Genomic DNA, 22480 nt, shown 5'->3' on the forward strand with positions numbered 1-22480 from the left:
TTTGCTGCAGTTGCATATTGTTGCAACTGCCATGAACAGTTTTGCAAGTTCTCATCAGCAAACAGTTGATAACATCAACAATGATAAGACTCTAATAAAGGGACATTCAGTTGCAATCGGATAAGGATAACCTTTCAAAAACAGTACTCCTCCTATTCATATCTGATTTATAGCCATTTAGAACACATCTGCCCCACATTCTAAATATCTTGCATTCAGTAAAATTCGTGGATATGGATCTAAGGGGACAAAGAAATGAGAACATATATATAAAATTGCAGCTTTATTGAAACGAATTTAACAGGAGTTTGTTGGCCATGACTCAAACTCTCAGGCAATTCCTTGGCATTTAAGAGGATTCAGTGTCTGCATCACTGATGACTGAAGTCTCTGTGCGCTCTGTTGGAGAGATGGAGAAAAAAGACAAATGTCGAAGATAATTTCAAAGATAGTATTTTTGGCACGGCAGATCCCTGCGTTCATACAGAAGATCTCAACTAAGCAAAACTAATCTAATGATTTAGATCACAGCTGTAAAACAATGTGTCTGGTTGGTGCGTACCTGTGATGATCTCTTTGACTTTAATTCCACCTCCACCAGCTGAGATGAAAAAATAAGGAGGAATTTTACATTAAAAATGCAACAATACTGACATACTTAATTCTGTGCTACCTTGGCTTGACTAGGAAACTTAAACTCCTGATTAACCCATGCGATAAACAATGACGGCTATAAACAAGGACAGAAGCAGCATTGCCGATAAAACGCTCCGCTGCCGTCATTGGTAAAAATGTTGGGTTTTGTGCTTGTTATCTGCTAAAAGCCCCTGCAAAATGTGTTCATTGCCGTTGCTGTATATTTCATGCTTGGCAAATGTAGTGTATCATCCAGTTCCGTCCATCTTTTTGTATGAACACACTACATATGAATGTGCTAGCTCAGAGCAGTGATATGGGCATGCAGCGAAACTGTCACATCTGAGCGCACTTCAGTTCTGCATGCACTTCCTCAGCCCTTGCGTGCCAGGGTCGATCAAGGCGCAGTTCATGGCTGCGCCTTGCATTCATTTTTAATGTGGGCAAGCTAAAAATAAAATGTTCCATAACTTCCTCTGATTGCTTAATTCTGAATAGGTTTCTCATTTCATCATAAGCATTGGCACGTACCTAAAAACAAGTACTCATACTCATTTTTGTTTATGGTTTGATGCATCCTCAATCCTCTTTCCTAAAGTCATCAAATGTCACATATCAGCAATTCGGTAGTAAATCGTCACGGTAGCAAATAGAAATGCAATCCTAAACTTGTAAGTACATTGGTCAGACCACACTGTAAGAGTGTAGTTGACGAGGACTTGCCTTTGGTGATGTATCTAGTGTGTATTTCCACAGAGACATCCTGGGGCGTGCTGGTTTTGGGCGGGGCACTCCCTATGAGAGGAAAAGTGTAGATAAGAGAGGGCCACGTCCACCCCCACGCCCCAGGACCTTGGTTCCCTTTACTATATAGGTACGAAAGCTTGTGCAAAGTTATACATTTTTTTCGTAACATAAACGCGGAAGCTATAGAATATAAAATGCAAAAAAAGCTTTGTCCTCAGCAGCAGCAGCATTTGTGTGAATTTTTGCACTTAAAGCTTTATAGGAGGATTCTTGTACCAAAACATTTAAGTTCTGGATTGTAAGAATTGTAAGAAGATTCTAGGATAAGTAAGTCTAAATAGAAATAAACTAGTGATACATTGATAGGGGTAAAGGGGTAAAGTTACAGCGACAAAAATTATATGAATTAAACATTTATTTATTTCTATATTTCTGTAAAGCTCAGTTGTGACAGTGTCCAATGTTAAAAGTACTATACATATTAAATTGAATTGAATTGAATACTGCACACCAATGACTTTGAAGATTCATTTCAGCTCTATAAGTGATGCAGTCAGCTAAAACATTGCTGATGCTGCTTTACACGGCGCTCATATGCATGCTCCTTGTGATCCTGCTTGATTTGTTTTAAACGATTAATGAAGGTTACATGTTTTTTTTTTCGTGATTTTCATTGCTGTTGTAAAAACTTGTGGATATAACTGTATGTTCCATTAGTTTTAAGCTGGAGATCATATGTCATTGCTACCAGAAAGGTTAGAAGGTGAGCCAGGCAATGGTTGCTAAGCAATCTGAGCAATTTGTGGTCTAACAACACCTGTTTGGTTGCTAAGTAAACCAAGAAACCCCTGTTTGCATGTGAAGCTTTTTTTTTGTTTGTTTTGAGATGATGTGGTAATGATTTACCTGTGAAATTGTAGGAGGACTCTGTAAATTCTGGCAGTCTGAAAGGCGGAAAAAAAGAAAGAGTGCGTAATAAAAAGATTGTCAAATATCAATAGGGGTTGGTTAGTAAATGACAAAAGAATTCACAATTCTATTTTTGTGTGTTACTGTATGAGTCAAATTTAACAACGCTCACTTGAAGTCATCTCCCTCTAGGAGTTTTCTGTAGGTGGCGATTTCCACATCTAGAGCGAGTTTGATGTCAAGCAGCTCTTGGTAGGCCAGAATCTGTTTGTGAAGGTCAGCTTTAGCTGCCTCAATGGCGGACGTAAGGCTGGAGATCTGGGCCTGGTACTCAGACACACCAACGCTGGATTGGGCATTAGCCTCTCCCAGGCTCTGCTCCAGGGACATGTTCTGGGACAACATTGAAATAATAATGATATATATTATATGAATGAATAGTTATATATATCATTTAGAGATTGTTTTACTTTCAATTCAATGTAACAAGGAAATTCACTACAAATCCCCTTGTCATAGAGTTCATTAACCTCACAGAAAGTACCGAACTTTGGCAACATACGAATGTAACTGATGTTTTTGAGCGAAGCTTGTACTGTCTCTGAGAGTGTTCGTTGTGAGAAGCAGCTCTTTTCTCTTGTGGTACTAAAACCACTTCCTGTGCCTTCCTGTGCCTTCAGCTTCCTGTGCAGGTCAACTGTGATTTATGGTAAGTATGTTGATCAATGAGAAGTAGATTATGCTGCATCTTGCCAGCATAACTGTGCTCAATCATGCAAGCATTTATATAAATAAAGTTCCCAGAATGTAAAAGTAAAAGTCCCCTAGAAAACAAAGGAAGTGATGGTGAGATGATAGGGGATAACCATTTCTTTTACATTGCAAGACAGGCGGAAGGCTTTTCTGGCTGATAAAGAAGATTATGAAAGTAAACAGTCATCATAAATCTGCGTGAGAAAGACACCAGTGTAATGCTGTAGGTTATTGGTCCAGAACTTTCTCAGGTTCATATCAAATGTCTCTTACTGATGGAAATAAGCTGTTTTTGAGTGTTGCACAGATTTTGCACTTATCTCAGTTTCACGCTTGTTTGGAGTGTGTTTTTCACTAGAGACTAAATCCCAGGAGGTCAGCAGTTACTAAAATAGTCAAAACAGTCCACCTGGGACCAAGAACCATGACACTGTGACACTTTGAGTGAGCGGATGTACTGTATATCAGGTATTGCTTATTATTTAAACGTACTTCACAACTAAGGTCAAATGAAAAATACCTGAATACGATGTAACTGAATAATGTATAATAATTAATGTGTAATAGTTTTTAACACTTATGTATGTGTGTGTGTGTGTATATATTTATATTTGTATATATTTATTTATTTAATTAAAAAAAATAATTCACACACAAATCTCCAGATAACACCTCTGTGTGCACAGTTTTTCATTTATATGACCCCTATGTGTAAAATATATTCTTTTGTATAGCAGAGCAATAAGAATTACTATATGTGAAAATACATATATTGAGCACTCACTTGTGTCATAAGACCCTGCAACTCTAACCCAAGTGCCTGTAGCTCCTTCCTAGCTGCTGTAATTTCGGCTTTGGTCGATGACACTGCTTCTGAGCTCCTAGCGTTAGCAGTCTGTATTTCATCCATCTAAAAGAAAGGAGAGAGAATGCTGCTTAGTTTCTTCAAAAACAAAAAGATAAATAAGAGATAAAGATGGAAACTAGTAGATCAGTGGTTAAGCTGTTGGACTGTGGTCCAAGAGTTTGTGTGGTTATTGCCAAAACCCTTAAGAGCTCAGGTGTATAAATGGGATAATTGTTGCATTAAATATTCATATATATATATATATATATATATATATATATATATATATATATATATATATATATAGATAAAGTCTTAACACATTTGTTGTACGCTCGCCTTGAGTTTGTAGTAGGCTTCGGCTTCCTCTCTGTTCTGCTGGACAGATTTCTCATACTCCATTCGCATCTTGTTAAGCGCTGAAGAGATGTCAAAAGACTTGCCAGTGTCCACTTCAATCATAGAGATAGAGGTGTCGAGGGTTGTTGTGCCCAGTTTGGACTGCAGAGAAGCAAGCTCCTAAACAAATGTTAAGCAATGGTTGGAGATTTATTATATATAAAAGTAATAATAGCCAAGAAATGGCACCCTAAGTCTAAATATATGGTCTAAAAGTACCTCTTCCTGTGTTTTGGTGACAAAGCCCAGCTCGTTCTTAAGGCTGGAGTATTTGGCATCCAAATCAACTCTGAGGTCAGATGCTGCTTCAATGTCCTAAACAACAACAAAAAATAATCAAGATAAATACAGATAACTGTGTAATAAAATTTTGTAAAAACTGAATACAAATTTTGTTTGCCTTACCTTTTTCATGGCAGCAATGTCAGAGTCAAGCTGGAACCTGACCCCTTGTTCAAAGTCAAGCCTTAAAAATACAGTAATAAATAATGTTTTATAGATAAAATACTGTAAGAAAAAAAAGCTAAATGTAAGTGTATTATTGTGAAAAAAAACACTATGCAATGACCATATTTTCTAATAACTGAAATACATACTTTGCCTTAACCTCATGGGCGGTGCCACGCACATTGTCTAGCTCTATCTCCAGTTTGAGGGTGTCAAGGGTTAGGTTCTGCAGTGTGGTGCGATACTCATTCAGCTGGTTCTCATATTCCAATGTAGTGGTGCTGGACGATTCTGGGGACATGTCAGTGCCACCAGTCAGTTGGGACAGCTTAGCCTCCAGTGCAGAATTCTCCTGTTGCAGTGAACGCACTTTGGCCATGTACACAGAGAAGCGGTCATTCAGACCGGACAACGTATTTTTCTCAGCTGCACGAGACCACATAGGTGCCACAACTGCCCCCATAGCATGGCCACCAGCCAGAGCAGATCCTGCAGTCAGTCCACCAGCTGCGATAGTGCGACCCATGGCAAAAGCCGGACTTGCAACTAGTGCCCCAGCACCTCCGCCACCGCCCATTGCGTATCCTGCACCACCTGCACCCAAGCCCAGTCCTGCTCCATATCCAGAGCCTAAACCATATCCAGAGCCTAAACCATATCCAGAGCCAAGGCCAAGTCCACTGCCCAGACCAAGTCCACTGCCTAGACCTAGACCAAACCCTGCTCCAGCACCAGCACCACCTCCCAGGCCAAAACCAAGACCGAGGCTTCCTCCAGCACCACCCAGCCCTAATCTGGCTCCACCACCACCTCCACCTGCCTGGAGACCAGACATCCTGGAAGAGGACAATGAGTAGGAGGCAGACATTATAGTGGATTAGTGGAGCAAGTGCGATGTGAAGAAAATGAAGAATGCAAGAAGGCGCTGAGCTCGTTCAGGTTTATAAAGAGGTAGTGTTGAATACGGAGGAGGAGCACTAATCTCTAGCATGTGCCAGGACTTGATACGAAGCCTTCGGTGCCACCTGAACATTCCTTGGACTTTTAAATGATAAGCTTTGCCTGAGGAAAGAGTCCTTTATCACTATCAAGCACTGAATTACTGATGCTGCTCTTAAATTTAGTCACGCACACTTAGTCTTCCCTCCAGTACGATTCTTGACACACTAACTGAAGTGTTTTCTAATGAAGATTTCATTCACATGCAGTATTTTTAATAGACATCCGAAACAGTAAGGGAAAAGAACACTCAAATATACATTTAAGAATTTTTAGCTTCCTAAAGGGGTTATAGTTTGAATTCCGTCTGAAAGGAAAACCCTCAGGTGTACAATACACCTTTCCCCAAATGTTTCCCCCCATCGTGTCAAATCAACTATCTTTGGGCTGAGAGATCATGAGATCCGTTCTATAAAACAGCTAGAAAGAGTGCAGAAACAACCCTAACCCAAACTCTAATCCTTTACCATATAAAATAACTGTTTTTTGTCAAACTCTGCTGATTTATCAGGAATCTTTTGAAACAGAGTCATTCATCAAATCTGGAATGTGAAAGGATCTGCCTGGTCTTGAAAGCCTAAATGAGAGATTTTTGCAGTGCTTGTTCCCTGAAGCATTGGCATCACCTGTTCCCTCCTCTGTCAGTTCAAGCATAGCGTCTCTTATGTCAAAAATCTGGCACCTCACCAGAGTCATCATTACATAAGCACAGACCCACCACCTGGCACAGTGCAAAATCAGCGCCTTTTTTTTCGAACCGGTGTTTTTCCACTTTTTAAATGACTGTGATCGCTAAAATTGGATATTAAAAATGTGATGAGAGTTTTAGTTTTTAAAATAGGTTTATTTGAATGCTGCACTAACTAAAATGTAGATGGCATTTTTAACAAAAGCTATCTTTACATTAGTGATTATCCGACTAATACATTTAACAAAAATCTGTTTCGCTAGAGAAGAGCAAAAACATTCAACTTTGAATAAAACTGTGCATTCAATACGTAGTGCTCATAAAGGTAACCGTGGGCCTTCTGGTTAGCTAAGTAACAAGTTAAGCTGTATACACTGCTATTAGGCAATAAAATAAGCTAAGTGAGCTAAAAAACTTCAATGATTGAGACATTCAAGACTAAATGCAAAGGATTTTACTGCACTCTATACACATTTACTTCATGAAGAAAATTACTTTGACCTATAGAGCTTGGTTACTGGCTGACAAGATGTGGAACCTGATGTGGTCTTTAGCAGTTGCAGCTCATTTAACTTGAGCATCAACATGTGCTTTCAAAGTTTTCTTTTTTTCCTAAGGTTGTAAAAAGCGGTTAAAGAGGTTAAAGAGTGGTTCAAAAATTACTGTATCCGTCCTGTCAGTTTTAACTTTCGCCTCAGCAGGGCCTTACCATCTGCAGAACTGCCACTCACTGGATATTTTGTTGACTTGTCGTTTTTTCACGTTATAATGTTTAAACCGCTGTGTGTCCGTGATTGCAATAACCCTGCCAAATTAGGTAATGCTCTCTTGAAAAAAAGACCTACTTTAATTAATATCATAGCAAAAGTCTTAAGTAATGTCATTCCTGTTTCCTTTTGTGCTTGCTTCAGTGGAATCACCAAGGACAAGCCTGCTGCTTTCATATGACAATGAAAATAGGTGAATTTCATTCTGATTGTTTTATTGCTTTATAAAATCTGACAGATTGCCAATCAGTCGTCTCGTTCTGCCCTACAGCATGCAATACAGTGCGTGTGCTATCGCAGATCTGAACATGTTGCAGTAAGTAGTGCCATACCAAAAAGCTTTCTCCCCAAGTACCACCTTCGAGGCAGTGAAGTTAGAGCATGTGTAATGCCAGGACTTGCTCTTGGAGGTTTTTGTCGATGTAATAAGAAATGTTCTGCCTCAGCAAGTACTAAAACCTAAATGTTGCCATATGGAGTGAACACAGTATTTGAAAGGGGAAAAATTTATCTTTGTTTACAGTTTTAAATATGGACTAATTATGTAGTAGTATATATGAAGACATATGATATTCAGGTGTGGTTGATGAACAAATGGTTGAAGAAAGTGTCAAGAACAAAGAAAAATCATTAATAGTTGCAAGACAAATACACAGACTGGTACGAGGAAACAAGACTAGTGCTGAATTCTCTATAGACCAGACTGCAGATTATTGCAATAGTCATCAAAAAATTAGAAGACATGGTAACTACACTATATGGACACAACACCATCACGTCCATATGTGATTGCAAACTGTTGTCACAAATTTGGAAGCACAGTATCTTCTATAATGGCTTTGTATGCTGATCAGTACAATTTCCCTCCACAGGAACCCAAATTTGTCTCAGCATCACAATGTTTCTTAGTACAAAGGGAACACCATGAAAGCTCTGACCTCAACTCCACTGAGCAGCCCTTTCATCCTGCATCGCCCTCTGACCACACTAATGCTAACTGAAGCCTAAATCTGCTAAGGCACAATAATAAATCTAGTGGAAATTCTTTCCAGATAAGTGGAGGAAATTATGGGCCCCATGGGTGAGGTGTTCACACGCGATTAGTTATATACTGCAGCATTTCTATTTGCAAGGTGTAAAGTAAGAGGCTCCAACCAGGTCTACATCCGTTGTATCTGTTTTTTGAGGTTTTTTATCGTCTACTTTCATGACAGTTTCAGACTAACACTAGACACAACCATTTATGAAACCAGTATAAATCTAGACTACCATCATCCTTCCTTTCTCATGGGAAGTGTGACAACATGAAAGCATGAGTTATTAGCGAACGTTGGAAAGAAGTTAGACATAACAGATATAACAGAAAGTGAATTCTCTCACTTTTATTTCTCATCACAAACTGAAACTAAATGATGTGTGAAAGATATAAGTGTCTACAACATGCCGGTTTAGACTTAAACAAATACAAGGGGGCTATGTGAAAAAAAAAGAAATAATGAACTGTGTGGTTTGAACACCTCCAGCTTTCCAGGCTGGCATCTAGATTCACCAAAAAAATAATATTAGTATTGGAAAGCTTTACTGTATTATTTATTGTGCATTTTGCTGTTTTAAGAGCCAAATTTTCATATTGAGTGATCCTCAAAAGTTTCTTACGAGAAGCAGGTCAGAAAGTATAACCCCAATTCCAAAAATGTTGGGACGCTGTGTAAGATATTAATAATAAAAAAAGCGCCCATATTTATTCACAACAGAACATAAAAAAACATATCGAATGTTAAAATAAAAGAAAATTAGGTCCATTTAGAATTTGTTGGCTACAACAGATCTCAAACAAGCTTAGATGGAGGTAACAAACAGCTGGAAAAGAAAGTGTGTTAAAAAAACGGCTGGAGGGACATTTGAAGTAACAACTAATTAGGTTAATTAGCAGCAGGTCAATCACTTGACTGGGTATAAAACTGAAAAACTGAAAAACTCAGAATAATGTTTCTCAACATCGAATTTAAAATAATTTCAAAAGAAATCTCTGTGCACAAGTGACAAGTGTAAAAATCAATATTGGATGCCTGTGATCTTTGGGCTCTCAGGTGACAATGCATTAAATATGGCATAAACAGAAATCACTGCATGGGCGCGTTAACACCTCCAGAAATCATCGTCTGTGAAGACACTTTTCCTTGTCATCCACAAATGCAGGTTAAAGTGCTATCATGCAAAAAAGAAGCAATATTTCAACATGATCCAGAAACGCCGCTATCTTATTTGTGCCAAAGCTCATTTAAAATTTATTGAGGCAAAGTGGAAAACTGTTTTGTGGTCAGCCAATCGAAATTTGAAATTCTTTTTGGAAACCAGAGGTACCTCTGCTCAAAAGACACATGTGCAGGCCCATCTGAGGTTTGCCAAAGAACACCTGAATGATTTAGAGAACGCTTGGGAGTGGTGTTTAGAAAACCATCCCCATTGTCAAACATGGAAGTAGAAACATTCTGCTTTGTTTCTTTGCTAAGGATACAGGAAGACACATTGAGAGGCACATGAATGAGGTCATATTCCATAGAATCTTGGATGAGAACCTCCTGGCCTCAGCCAGGACACTGATGATGGGTCATAAATGGGTCTTCCAGCATGACAATGGCCAAGGTAACAAAGGAGTAGCTCAAGAAGAAGCACATTAAGATCCTGGAGTGTTTTAGCCAGTCTTAACCCCACAGGAAATCTGTGTAAGGAGCTGAAACTCCGAGTTGTAAAGCAATAGCTTCGAAACCTTGTGTGCAACCTGGTGACAAACTACAAGAAACGTCTGACCTCTGTGCTTCTCAATAAGGGTTATTGTATAACCTTTCTTTAGTGTTTATTTCTGTTTCTTTGTGTTAAATAAACCTAACATAAATATTATATACTGTTAATTTATCTGTAAGGGAATAACCTTACAAAACCAAAACTTACAGATCAAATAATAATTTCCCCCACTGTATAGTCTAACTAAAAATGCAGGTGAAAGACACTACACATTTACATTTAGGATGGCTGGGCTTCCTACCTGCATATTTTGGAAAGTTTGAAGAAACCAGAGAAAAGGAAACTGTGCACTTGTAGAACATGCACAGAATCTTCACACAGATAGTAACTGATAGCTGTACACTTTAACCAAGATGTAGATATTTGTGGATTTATAGATACTCTGTTTTTACTATTATCGATGTTTTATGTTTTTCTCACCAAAGATTACAATCTGTCTTTTCTTATGCTTGAATAGACAACTTGTTTGTTTGTTTTTTTAGAGCACAACTGGGTAACAGTTAATTATAATAATAATAATAATAATAATAATAATAATAATAATAATAATAATAATAATAATAATAATAATAATAGCAAAATATGGCACATAAACCGTATAGTTGTTTGGTGAAGTGAATGTTAGTTTCACTACTAAATTTAGTTCGAATTGAGCTGAGGCCAATACATGAGTGCCTTCTTACAGGGGGAATCCAGTCAACTTTCCGAGAGACCACAAATTGCGTACATGGTGCCCTTCAACCAACCGATGACCAGTTTCAGTTGATTTTATCGAAAGCCACAATTTCAGGAGACTAGTATACGTAATTTGTTGGAATTCCACTTTCTATTGTTGGTCTTTCTCTTGAACACATTTGTTTTCGTGAGGCTTTACTGAGAGGTCACAAGATCACAAGTCACCAAACCATCAAGTTCCTAATAAAAAAAAAAAAAAAAAAGAAAAAACCCCACAGTGAATTAGGAACAAACCTTTAGTTGAACCAAGACTTAAAAAAGTCAAACCAATATTACACTACATTGCCAAAAGTTTGCAGACACATAGTCATGAGTATGGCATGTGATTTTTGAGGGTGTAGTCAGCATTCCAAACCATCCATTCTAGGTGTTCAGTAAGGTTGAGATCAGAGCTCTATAGCAGGCCACTCAAGATCTTCCTTTGCAAACAATGTAAAGCATATCTTCATGGAGCTCGCTTTGTGCACGGGGGGATTGCCATGCTGGAACCGATCGGGTTTCCATGGTAACAGTTTAGAGAAGAACCACTTAGGCAGGAAAGGTCAGGTGTCCTAATACTTTTGTCCACATTTTTGGCTTTAGGATGTTTGACTTTTACAGGTCAAAGCTAAATTTAGCCTAAAGCTAAACCCCAGGCATTAAAACTACCCACTGAGCCACCATGCCACTCGTGTCAAAATACAGCAGGTACATTTGAAACATTTGTCAGAACCAATTGCTGAAATCATGCCTTTTAATAGTTAGTATAGCTTGTCATACTAAAAACCATGAGCTTGGTCATAAGTCAGGTGGTGCTTAATGACTCAGTGTGTGATGATTTGTTGCACAATGCTCTCTTACACGCACACACACACACACTTTTATCCAAAGCATGGGATATGATGATTTTACAGTTTCCACTCATATTTATTTATCGCTGGTTGAAGCACGTGTTCGAGCATGTGTTCTGTCAGTGGCTCTATAGAGTTTTCCTGAGAAACACACAATGCTGAGGCAACCAAAAATCATTTAGTCTGTATGAACAAAGAGGGACGAGTGTTGTTACAATGGTGTCTAAACAAAGGCTCTGTTTTCCAGAAGCACAGGCCACCATAAAGGGGCGTGTGACAGAAGCTGCTGCTGGTTTTACTAAGTCAAAAAGTACTGTGTTCTGCAGTAATGCCTCTGGGTGTATAGTTGGTCTGTCAGATACCACACCAGGATAGAAATGCCTCTGCCAAGACGCAGATCGTCCCTCCTGGGCCAGGCTGGTGCAGAACGGCTAGGAAATGTGAGCCGTGTGAACATAGGCAGTACCACAGCTGCTCGAGGCACGTTCTTGAGCTCTGAATCTTCTGAGAGCACCAGCTGCCTGGGAGCCCGTGTGTCTCGCAGGGCACTGGGCATCAGCAGCATCTTCCTGCAAGGTCTGCGCAGCACTAGCTCCCCGGTTCTGCCCAAGCATGCAGAAAGGGGTCACCTGTTGGGTGCTGAGGGCTTTAACAGCTGTCTGCTAGATTACCGTGGCAAGGTACACACCCTGGAACAACTCAACCAGCAGTTGGAACAGCAGATCCATGACAGCCTGGATCGCAAGGCCTCCAGCGCCAGGATGTGGGGGGCACTCAGGCAGGAATGGGAAGACATCTACAGACAAGTGAGCAAAAAATGTCTCTCAAGTGAAATATCAAGTCATGTGACTGATTTATTGCTGTAAGAATGATGTGCTCTGATAAGCAAGAAGGCTATGAACATTGTTGGAAATGTTTGTGGTTATAAGTGATGTAACGGCACAGTGCTCCTCTGCTGTCTCTGAGTAGAAGCAGTACATCTTTCAAAAGTGGGATAAAGGAAAGGTGTCAGTTTATTGAACTCTTGCCTTCTGCCAGGTGAGTGAGGCCATCCTGGATAACGCTCGACTTGTTCTTCAGACCGAAAATGTCCAGGTCAATGCTGAAGACCTTAAAGAGAGGTATGTGGGATTTGAGAAAGACCTGGAAAAACTGTGAAATGCTCAGCATTACTTTAACCCCAATTCCAAAAATGTTGGGACACTTTGTAAAATGTAAATGAAAACAGAATGCAATGATTGATTTGCAAATCCCATATTTTATTCACAGTAGAACATAGAAAACATTTAAAAAATTTGAACTGAGGAAATTTATAATTTTAAGAAAATATAAGGTAATTTTAAATTTGATGGCTGCAAAGCATTTCAAGAAAGTTGGGACGGTGCAACAAAACACCGCCCCATCTCAACTTTTTAGGGCCATTAAATTTAAAATTACCTTTTTTTTTTTTTTTACCTTAAAATGGTGTATATTCTCAGTTTAAACGTGTTTTTTGTTTTATTGACTCTAACACCGGTTTCTGTGTGATTATTTAGGTTTGAACATGAGCAGCTTTTTCATAAAGCCATGGAGGAGGAGATCAGCTCACTCCATAAGGTGATTAATAATGCCAATTTCACCAGAATAGACCTGGAGAGCCAAATTGAGAAGATGAACACTGAGCTTCTCGACCTGACCAGAACTCATGAAGAGGTGAGAGATTAGACAGTGTGTGTGCCAGACTAGCTTTTGTGTTAGTGTAACAAGCTCAAGCTCCAACATTTTGTCTTTTGTAGGATGTGAGGCAGCTCTATAACCAGTTAGCCAGCCATGATGTTGGAACTGAACCACCTACTGAGGCCAGTCTAGAACAGATATTGACTTATATTCACTCTCACTGGGAAAAGGTCATTGAGAAGACCCGGGCAAATACCGATGCATATCTGGAGTTCAAGGTGAAATAAAAAGAGCTGTAATTATATGCTCAGAGAAAAACACAGTATAGTATGTATGTATGAATGATTATGATGACTGCCATTGTGATCGAAGAAGAGCAAACAAGTTCTCAAAATGCAGCTTGGTGTTAAATAGCAAGCTTTGAAAAGTACATTCGTGTCAATTATACCACCAAAATAGTGGGACAGACCACTATTCCCATGTTTCATTTGTAGAAGATAACTATTGTGTCTATGCAGAAAGTGGACGATGAAGACAAAAAGCTAAGTGAGGAGGAAAAACTACTGGAGAATCTGAAGACAGAATGTAATGATGCAAACACAAAGATCCAGAGCTTGCATGCTGAAACAGAGTCCATGAGAGCACTGGTATGAAATGCCATTTTCCACTCAAATCTTTCTGCACTTTACTTATACAGAAGCTAACTCTGAGGTTTTGCTTATAAAGTCTTCCTAAAGACGTACAACACTGATCTATGTTTCTCCATACAGAAACGAGGACTGGAGAACTCACTGAACGATGCGAAACATTGGCATGACATCGAGCTTCAGAACTTGGGATCGGTCATCGGGAAGCTGGAGGCCGAACTTGCTGATGTGCGTGGAGACATCGAGCAGCAACAGCACGACTATGAGATGCTCCTCGACAACAAGAAGAGGCTAGAAATAGAAATTAGAACATACCATGGGATTTTAGATGGAGAGGAGAGCAGATTCCAGCCATCTTTGTAAGTCTCTAAGCTATGCTCCCTAAGACAGTGTCTACCTTCTCATTCCATAGCCCACAAATACCAAATTCAGAATATGACATAATTCCTAGTTTTTAAAATTACTCTCTGCTGGACCATCATTCACCAAACCGACCGAAAATGCTATAAAAAAAGTAGGAAGTACAAATAAATAGTGAAGTCATAACCAAAATGGGGTGCCACCTCACAGTTCCAGAGTACTGAGTATTGACTAATGAATGTCCTCTTCGTATTTGCATGGGTTTTTTTCTAGGTTCTTCCAACCTTCCAAAATGCAAAATGCTAAATTTTCCCAGGTGTACTACGAGTCATATGACACACTGCCATCTAATTCACCCAGTGTTCCTTGATCCAATAAGTAGTTAAAGCAGTTACTAAAGATAATTGAATGGATGAATGTAGAATTCTGTTTGTTTGTTTTTTACTCCACTTTCTTCACAAATGTCTTATAAGAAGAAACATCCAGTTTAACAGAGTCCCTATGATGTTAAGGCATGATTGCACCCGATGGTCTAAAATATGAAATCTTCTTCTTCTTCTTTCGGCTGCTCCCATTAGGGGTCGCCACAGCGGATCATCCGTCTCCATACCACCCTGTCCTCTATATCTCCCTCTTTTACACCAACTACCTGCATGTCTTCCCTCACCACATCCATGAACCTCCTCCTTGGCCTTCCTCTTTTCCTCCTACCTGGTGGCTCCATCTTCAGCATTTTTCTACCAATATAATTCATGTCCCTTCTCTGCACATGTCCAAACCATCTCAATCTCGCCTCCCTCACCTTGTCACCAAAACATCCTACATGTGCTGTCCCTCTAATAAACTCATTTCTAATCTTGTCCATCCTTGTCACTCCCAACGAAAACCTCAACATCTTCAGCTCTGCTACCTCCAGCTCCACCTCCTGTCTTTTACTCAATGCCACTGTCTCTAATCCATACAACATCGCAGGTCTCACCACAGTCCTATAAACTTTCCCTTTCATTCTTGCAGATACTCTTCTATCACAAATCACTCCTGTCACTCTTCTCCACCCACTCCACCCTGCCTGCACTCTTTTCTTTACTTCCCTAACACACTCTCCATTACTTTGCACTGTTGACCCCAGGTACCTGAACTCCTCCACCTTCTCCACCTCTTCACCCTGCAACCGCATCACTCCACTGCCCTCCCTCTCATTCACACACATGTACTCTGTCTTACTCCTACTGACTTTCATTCCCCTTCTCTCCAGCGCATATCTCCACCTCTCCAGGCTCTTCTCAACCTGCTCTCTACTCTCACCACAAATCACAATATCATCTGCAAACATCATAGTCCAGGGAGACTCCTGTCTGACCTCGTCCGTCAACCTGTCCATCACCACTGCAAACAGGAAAGGGCTCAGGGCCGATCCTTGATGCAGTCCAACCTTCACCCTGAACCAGTCTGTCGTACCTACTGCACACTTTACTGCCGTCACACTGTCCTCATACATGTCCTGCACCACCCTCACATACTTCTCTGACACACCTGACTTCCTCATACAATACCACAACTCCTCTCTCGGCACCCGGTCGTACGCTTTCTCTAAATCCACAAATACACAATGCAGCTCCTTCTGTCCTTCTCTATACTTCTCCATCAACATCCTCAAAGCAAATAAGGCATCTGTGGTGCTCTTCCTCGGCATGAAACCATACTGTTGCTCACAGATGGTCACCTCTTCTCTCAGCCTGGCTTCCACTACTCTTTCCCATAACTTCATGGTGTGACTGATCAACTTAATTCCCCTGTAGTTACTGCAGGTCTGCACATCTCCCTTATGCTTAAAGGTCGGTACCAGCACACTCCTTCTCCATTCCTCAGGCATCCTCTCCCCTTCCAGAATCCTGTTAAACAATCTGGTTAAAAACTCCACTGCCATCTCTCCTAAACATCTCCACGCTTCTACCGGTATGTCATCTGGTCCAACCGACTTTCCATTCTTCATCCTCTTAATCGCTGCTCTCACTTCCTCCTTACTAATCCTATCTACATCCTGCTTCACCAACTCTCTCTCTGATTTTCCTTATTCATCAGCTACTCAAAATACTTCCTCCATCTTCTCAACACACTCTCCTCACTAGTCAACACATTTCCCTCTCCATCCTTTATTGCTCTAACTTGCAGTACATCCTTCCCAGCTCGGTCCCTCTGCTTGGCCAATCGGTATAAATCCTTTTCTCCTTCCTTAGTGTCCAACCTCTTATACAGTTCCTCATATGCCTTTTCCTTGGCTTTCGCCACATCCCTTTTAACCTGCTGCCGCATCTCCTTGTGCTCCTGCCTACTTTTCTCATCACTCTGTCGATCCCACTTCTGTTTTGCCAATCTCTTTCCCCTAATGCTCTCCTGCACTTCCTCATTCCACCACCACGTCTCCTTGTCTTGCTTTCTATTTCCAGATGTCACACCAAGTACTTTTCTAGCTGCCTCCCTCATCACTCCTGCAGTAGTTGCCCAATCATCCGGCACCTCTTCACCACCACCAAGCCCCTGTCTGACCTCTTCCCTGAACCTCACACTACACTCTTCCTCCTTCAGTTTCCACCATCTTATTCTTCTTTCAAACCTTACTTTCCTCCTCTTCTTCTTCGCCTCCAAAACCATCCTACAGACGACCATCCGATGCTGTCTAGCTACACTGTCCCCTGCCAACACCTTACAGTCTCCAATCTCCTTCAGGTTGCATCTCCTACACAGAAGATAATCCACCTGTGTGCACCTTCCTCCACTCTTATACGTCACCCTATGATCCTCCTTCTTTTTAAAATACGTGTTCACCACTGCCATTTCCATCCTTTTAGCAAAATCTACCACCATCTGCCCTTCCACATTCCTCTCCTTAAAACCATACCTACCCATCACCTCCTCATCACCTCTGTTCCCTTCACCTACATGCCCATTAAAGTCTGCCCTAATCACCAATCGTTCTTTCCTAGGTACACCATCTACCACTTCATCTAATTCACTCCAGAATCTTTCTTTCTCCTCCATCTCACAGCCAACTTGTGGAGCATAGGCACTGATGACATTTATCATCATCCCTTCAACTTCCACCTTCACGATCATCACCCTATCAGAAACTCTCTTCACCTCCACTACACTCTGACTGTACGCTTCCTTCAGAATCACCCCTACACCATTTCTCTTCCCATCCACACCATGATAAAACAGTTTAAACCCACCTCCAATGTTCCTGGCCTTACTCCCTTTCCACTTGGTCTCCTGAACACACAACACATCTACCTTTCTCCTCTCCATCATATCAGCTATCTCTCTCCCTTTACCCGTCATAGTACAAACATTTAAAGTACCAACCCGAACCTCTACTCTCCTACACTGCTCCTTTTCCTGCCGTCTCTGTAGACGCCTTCCTTCTCTCCTTCTCCTCCTTCGGCCAACAGTAGCCCAATTTCCACCGGTACCCTGTCGGCTAACGATACCTGTGGCGGTCGTTGTTAACCCGGGCCTCGACCGATCCGGTATGAAATTCTCATTTGTGATCCGCATATTTGATTTGGCACATGTTTTACCCTGGATGCCCTTCCTAACGCAACCCTCCCTATTTACCCGGGCTTGGGACCGGCACTAAGAGTACACTGGCTTGTGCCCCCCTAATGGCTGGGTTCTAAAATATGAAATACTTTGTTATATTGTGTCTCCCCCTGCAGGCCCTTGTATGGTAGTGCAGAAGTTGAAACAAGAACCCAAGCTTTCCCTGAAAAACAGAGCTCTACAGATACTGACGGTACTGCAGATTTGACTACTTCATAAAGAATATAGGGATGAAAGTATGCTCTCATAAAATTTGATTAAATCTAGAATCATAAAAAGTAAACGCACTTGCCCATTAATGTCCCTACAAATTGTAAGAAAAACACAATAACCTAACAGCACATGGTATCTATTTAAAGAAAAAGAACCACATGGCACATTTTACATCAAACTGTCTTGTATAAAGCTTTAGAGGAAGTGCAGTTTTCAGCCTTTTCATGGGTGGTCCAGTGACATTTCATCAAGTCAGTCGTGGGATTTCTTAAATGGGCTCCACAGCAACCAGGAAAATAGTGATTAAATTAGATGGATTAGGTGGATAAATACATGAATGAATTATATATATATATATATATATATATATATATATATATATATATATATATATATATATATATATATATATATATATATATATATATATATATATGTCTCAAAACCTCGAAATTACAATTCTACATCTGACATTTAATTGTAAAAACAAGGTAAAAAAAATGTTTTTATTGAATGCCACTCTCACTATATAGATATACCAATTAGCTATGACATTATAACCACAAAGAGTTAAAGTGAATAACATTTATTTGTTTTATTACAATGGCACATATTAAGGGGTGGGATTTAAAAGGCAGAAAGTTAACAGGCAGTTCTCAATGTGCCAGAAGCAGGAAAAAAAAAAGGCAAGTGTAGGAATGTGAGCGATTCGGAGCATCTACAAAATGGAAGGTAGTTGTTCCAGGCATACAGTGTTTATCATCTTCCAAAATTGGTCCCCCAGGGTGCCCATGAAAAAGGCAAACCAGCAGCATCAGTGTCTTCAAAAAAACGACATTACTTTTTATTGTACATGTCACATATTAAATTCATTTTTATTTGTATAACACTATTAAAAATGGACATTGTTTCAAAGCAGCTTTACGTAGATAAAGCGGTTACAAAGTTGTGTACGTTTAGTGCTCATAAGTTTGTTCCTTGTAATTCTAAGTTTATCCCTAATGAGCATTAGACATTTCAGGACGCTGGGGTCAGCCATGATGCAACGCCCCTGGAACACAGATGGATATAGGCTTTGCTTAAAGGCCGAAAAGTGGCAGCTTGGGGGCTTTAAACCCCGACCTTACAGCCTTATCCACTGAGATATTTATTCATATCATTACATTTTACTTAAACTGCAAACAGTATTAGCTTTTAGCAAACATAAAATTAGCATGTGAAGTAATTCATTTTGACAGATTTACTTTATATCTAATAAATACACAGTGTGTTTCACATGTACATTTTCAGGTACAAGATTTAAAAATATTTGTATATTCTTTCAGTGTGTTTCCATTATAAATGTGTTTCCCCCCCTCACAGGCTCTAAAGTGGAAGAGCAGAAGAAGACCAAATGAAATTTTGCCCTCAGAAGTATTTCTTCATTCAGTGGCCGCGACAAAACCGCTTTTATAAAATTACACAATTTTCACTTGTATCGGTTTTCTTTTGCTTTTTGGCTTGTATAGATCACAGCACTATTTAACAAGTTGAGAGTTTGAGAATAATAAACCGCATTTCTGCAAGCTCATACTTTCAAGTCACATGCCTGGCATTTAATTGTATACACACTACATGTTTTGAACATTTTCTCAGAAAGTAAGCAAAACCTCTCAGTCGAAAATAACACCTCTACGGTGTAGGACACTATTTTGGTGTTTTTGCTCGGGAGAGTAAAAAAAAAAAAAAAAAAAAAAAAAAAAAAAAAAAAAAAAAAAAAAAAAAAAGAGGCCTGTGTGAAAAATGACTGGTCCACGGGGTTGGGAGAATAATTGTCAATTGTCTCACCCACACCTCCACGCACCATAATAACACTGCGCGGTACTAATGACACAGCACCGAGCCAGCCGCTTGGACGTCAGGCCGCGATCCATGTTATTACATGACAGTTCAGGAAATCCACAAATTACAGGTTCAGTAATGCTTTGGTTAGAAGGTGGGGTGGGGTGGGGTGGGGTGGGGGTGGGGGGGCTGTGGGTTAACACTTTTGTGAATAGAAAAGTAAGAAAACCAGCGTGTTTATTCATCAAGCTGAAACTTAATAGTTGCAAACGTAGAAAAAAATAAAAAAGTATAAAATAGTGTAAATGAGTTGTTTTTTTCTTCTTTGTTTAGTGTTTTTTGTTTTTGTTTTTTACAAAAGAAAAAAAAAAAAAAAAAAAAAAGATAAAACCTTTGAGAGCCTGTTACTGCTGTGGTCTGGTTGGGTCTCCTATGACGGAAAAGCAGCCAGTACAGAAACGATCAGGTGTTTTTGAGACGATGGCGGCCTCCCTTCTCAGCCGAACCCCCACAGACTGAGCTCTGGCAATCTGTAGAAGAAACGCATCGAGTGCTCAGTACATTATATTTTTTTTCTCCCACAGAAATTCCTGTTCGACTGGATATAACTGGTAGCGTCTTACGATTCCAACTGGTTTACCTAGAAGTAGATCGAGCTGTCAAAAGCTAGAACCCATTCAACTTATTATTAACAAGTTCCTCCTTGGAGCTGAGTTTAGGCACAGTATCAAGTCATTATACAAAAAGCACTGATTACGGTATATAAATACCAAGAAAACGCCACATCCACAAAGTAAATCTCGTGCCGTTTATGAGCTGGATAACCCTGTGTTCATGCTCAAAAACATTCTCAGCATTCATTTATATAAAACATGTTCACAATCTGATCATCTCTGGATTTCTTTGGATTTCCACAGACTTCCTGTAAATCTTTTTAAAGCTCAATAATCCAGTTTTAAATCTATTCACTGAGTTTTAAGGCTTGTTTAACTCACCTGAGATGTGCCTGAAGGTCCATTTTCCACAGCTTCTCTCTGGATTTGGGGCTGAAGTGTCTATTAAAAACAAATTGAGGAATTTAGGTCTTTTCCTATGCTTTTTACTGGGAGCCCAATTCATTTCCAGCATCTAAACAACAGCACACTTGACAGTGCATTGTATTAACATATACACACATAAATTTAATAGATTTTTAAAAAATCATCCTACCAGCTCAAGGCTGTCCATGGGTCTGGCTAATGAAGCGCTTTGGAGCAGAGCGATAAAAGGCAAAAGCAAAAGGATCAACACAGCTCCTTTCATCCTGGCTGCTCGCTTCGACTCTCCTTGACGTGGACTGGGTGCTAAACGTTATATCTCCTCTCTCAGACATGAAAACACCCACAGACAACAGGGTGCGTCTCACCGCTCCCATGTCACTCCTGCGTCACTCGGTCTTGGAGGCCAATCCACTGGATGGAGAACTGATGGGACATTTCGAGACACTACGGATTAGAAAGCATCCTGTGCAATCAGGTTATGTGGCTGATCCGCATAGATAATTAACCTTCTGGACATGTGTGTAACCCTATCACATGTTCATCAAAGTCTTAAGTGTACATCAGTGGATCTTCTGCAATATTTAATCGGAATGCAGGATGGCAGGATGGTCGGGTTTTCCCTCTGGTTCATGCCATTCCAACTCTGTAATTGTGAATCTCACTCCTATACTGTCTAGGCTTTTCCAACACGTTTTTACTTGTCACGTGTACTTTTGAAGCACATTGAAAATTTTTTCTTGTATCCCAGCGATGTTAGGAAGCTGGGGTCCAACTTAACCACTGTGCTACCACTTTTCTTATATATACACACCTTTATAACTGATCTCTTTTTTGGAATTTTTCAGTTGTTTACCTCGAACACATCTGATGTAACTGCTTCGTTTCTGCCATCTTCAAATCAGGTCTGGAGAACAAGGAGGTCTTTGTTCCATGCCATGTTTACCTTATGTATATTATGTGGTTTAGCAAGAGGCTTATTGTGCTCTTATTTAGCAGATAAACTAGAAGTTAAACTGCATTTAAAGCTACAAACCATGGGATCTTCTATTAAAGTTATTATTTATATTAATATATATAACAGATTATTAAGATACACCAATCAGGCAGAACATTCTGACCGGTAAAGTAAATAACGCTTCACTTGATTATCTCTTGTTCATGACAACTGTTAGAGGGCGTACTCTTTTGTATTTAAAGTTGACGTATTCAAAGCAGGAAAAATGGGCAAGCGTAAGGATTCGAGTGAGTTTCACAAGAGCCAAATTGTGTCGTCTAGACGACTGGGTCAGAGCATCTCCAAAACTGCAGCTCTTGTGGGATGTTCTCGGGCTGCAGTGGTCAGTGTCTGTCAAAAGTGGTGAACCAGCGACAAGGCCATGGGCTGGTCGGTGTGGTCCGATCCATCAGACGAGCTCCTGTAGCTCGAATTGCTGAAGAAGTTAATACCTGATCTGATAGACTCTGATTTATGATGTTTTTGGTTTTCTGGCTGAACAAGTAAAAGTATTAGGTGCTCTGGTGCACGATGTAGGTTACACACTTAAAAAAGAAAAGAAAAGAAAAGACTGCAGCTTGCAAAAT

At 40.1% G+C, this 22480-nt stretch overlaps 2 protein-coding genes and 1 long non-coding RNA gene across 7 annotated transcripts; 1 reads left to right on the forward strand and 2 right to left on the reverse strand.

Moving 5' to 3' along the window:
- Positions 1-266: 266 nt before the first annotated feature.
- Positions 267-5691, reverse strand: LOC310725855 (thread biopolymer filament subunit gamma). Of its 4 annotated transcripts, XR_014533529.1 has the most exons (11): positions 4888-5663; positions 4697-4757; positions 4511-4606; positions 4232-4411; positions 3830-3955; positions 2465-2685; positions 2290-2327; positions 1360-1431; positions 1168-1228; positions 563-601; positions 267-399 (listed from the first exon to the last, which is right to left on the reverse strand). XR_014533529.1 is itself a non-coding variant. In XM_083540938.1 (10 exons), exons 1-10 carry the CDS (start codon positions 5604-5606, stop codon positions 350-352), a joined length of 1602 nt encoding a protein of 533 aa, XP_083397064.1. In that variant the 5' UTR covers positions 5607-5663; the 3' UTR covers positions 267-349. The 4 variants fall into 4 exon arrangements, 2 of the variants coding, with proteins under 2 accessions (XP_083397064.1, XP_083397065.1); XR_014533528.1 differs by lacking the exon at positions 1360-1431; XM_083540938.1 differs by lacking the exon at positions 1168-1228.
- Positions 5692-11838: 6147 nt separating this feature from the next.
- bfsp2 (beaded filament structural protein 2, phakinin) lies at positions 11839-19610 on the forward strand. The gene is made up of 8 exons (XM_083541801.1): positions 11839-12368; positions 12601-12683; positions 13098-13254; positions 13338-13496; positions 13737-13865; positions 13989-14224; positions 17942-18018; positions 19401-19610. The coding sequence occupies exons 1-8, from the start codon at positions 11940-11942 to the stop codon at positions 19433-19435; spliced, it is 1305 nt and encodes a 434-aa protein (XP_083397927.1). The 5' UTR covers positions 11839-11939; the 3' UTR covers positions 19436-19610.
- Positions 18609-21646, reverse strand: LOC310726397. Of its 2 annotated transcripts, XR_014533723.1 has the most exons (4): positions 21069-21646; positions 20855-20914; positions 20251-20389; positions 18609-18859 (listed from the first exon to the last, which is right to left on the reverse strand). It is a non-coding gene; the product is annotated as an uncharacterized lncRNA (long non-coding RNA). The 2 variants fall into 2 exon arrangements; XR_014533724.1 differs by lacking the exon at positions 18609-18859 and having other exon boundaries at positions 20038-20389; positions 21069-21644.
- Positions 21647-22480: the final 834 nt, after the last annotated feature.

The sequence above is a fragment of the Silurus aristotelis genome (assembly GCF_946808225.1).
Source record: "Silurus aristotelis genome assembly, chromosome: 5".
Classification (NCBI taxonomy): domain Eukaryota; kingdom Metazoa; phylum Chordata; class Actinopteri; order Siluriformes; family Siluridae; genus Silurus; species Silurus aristotelis.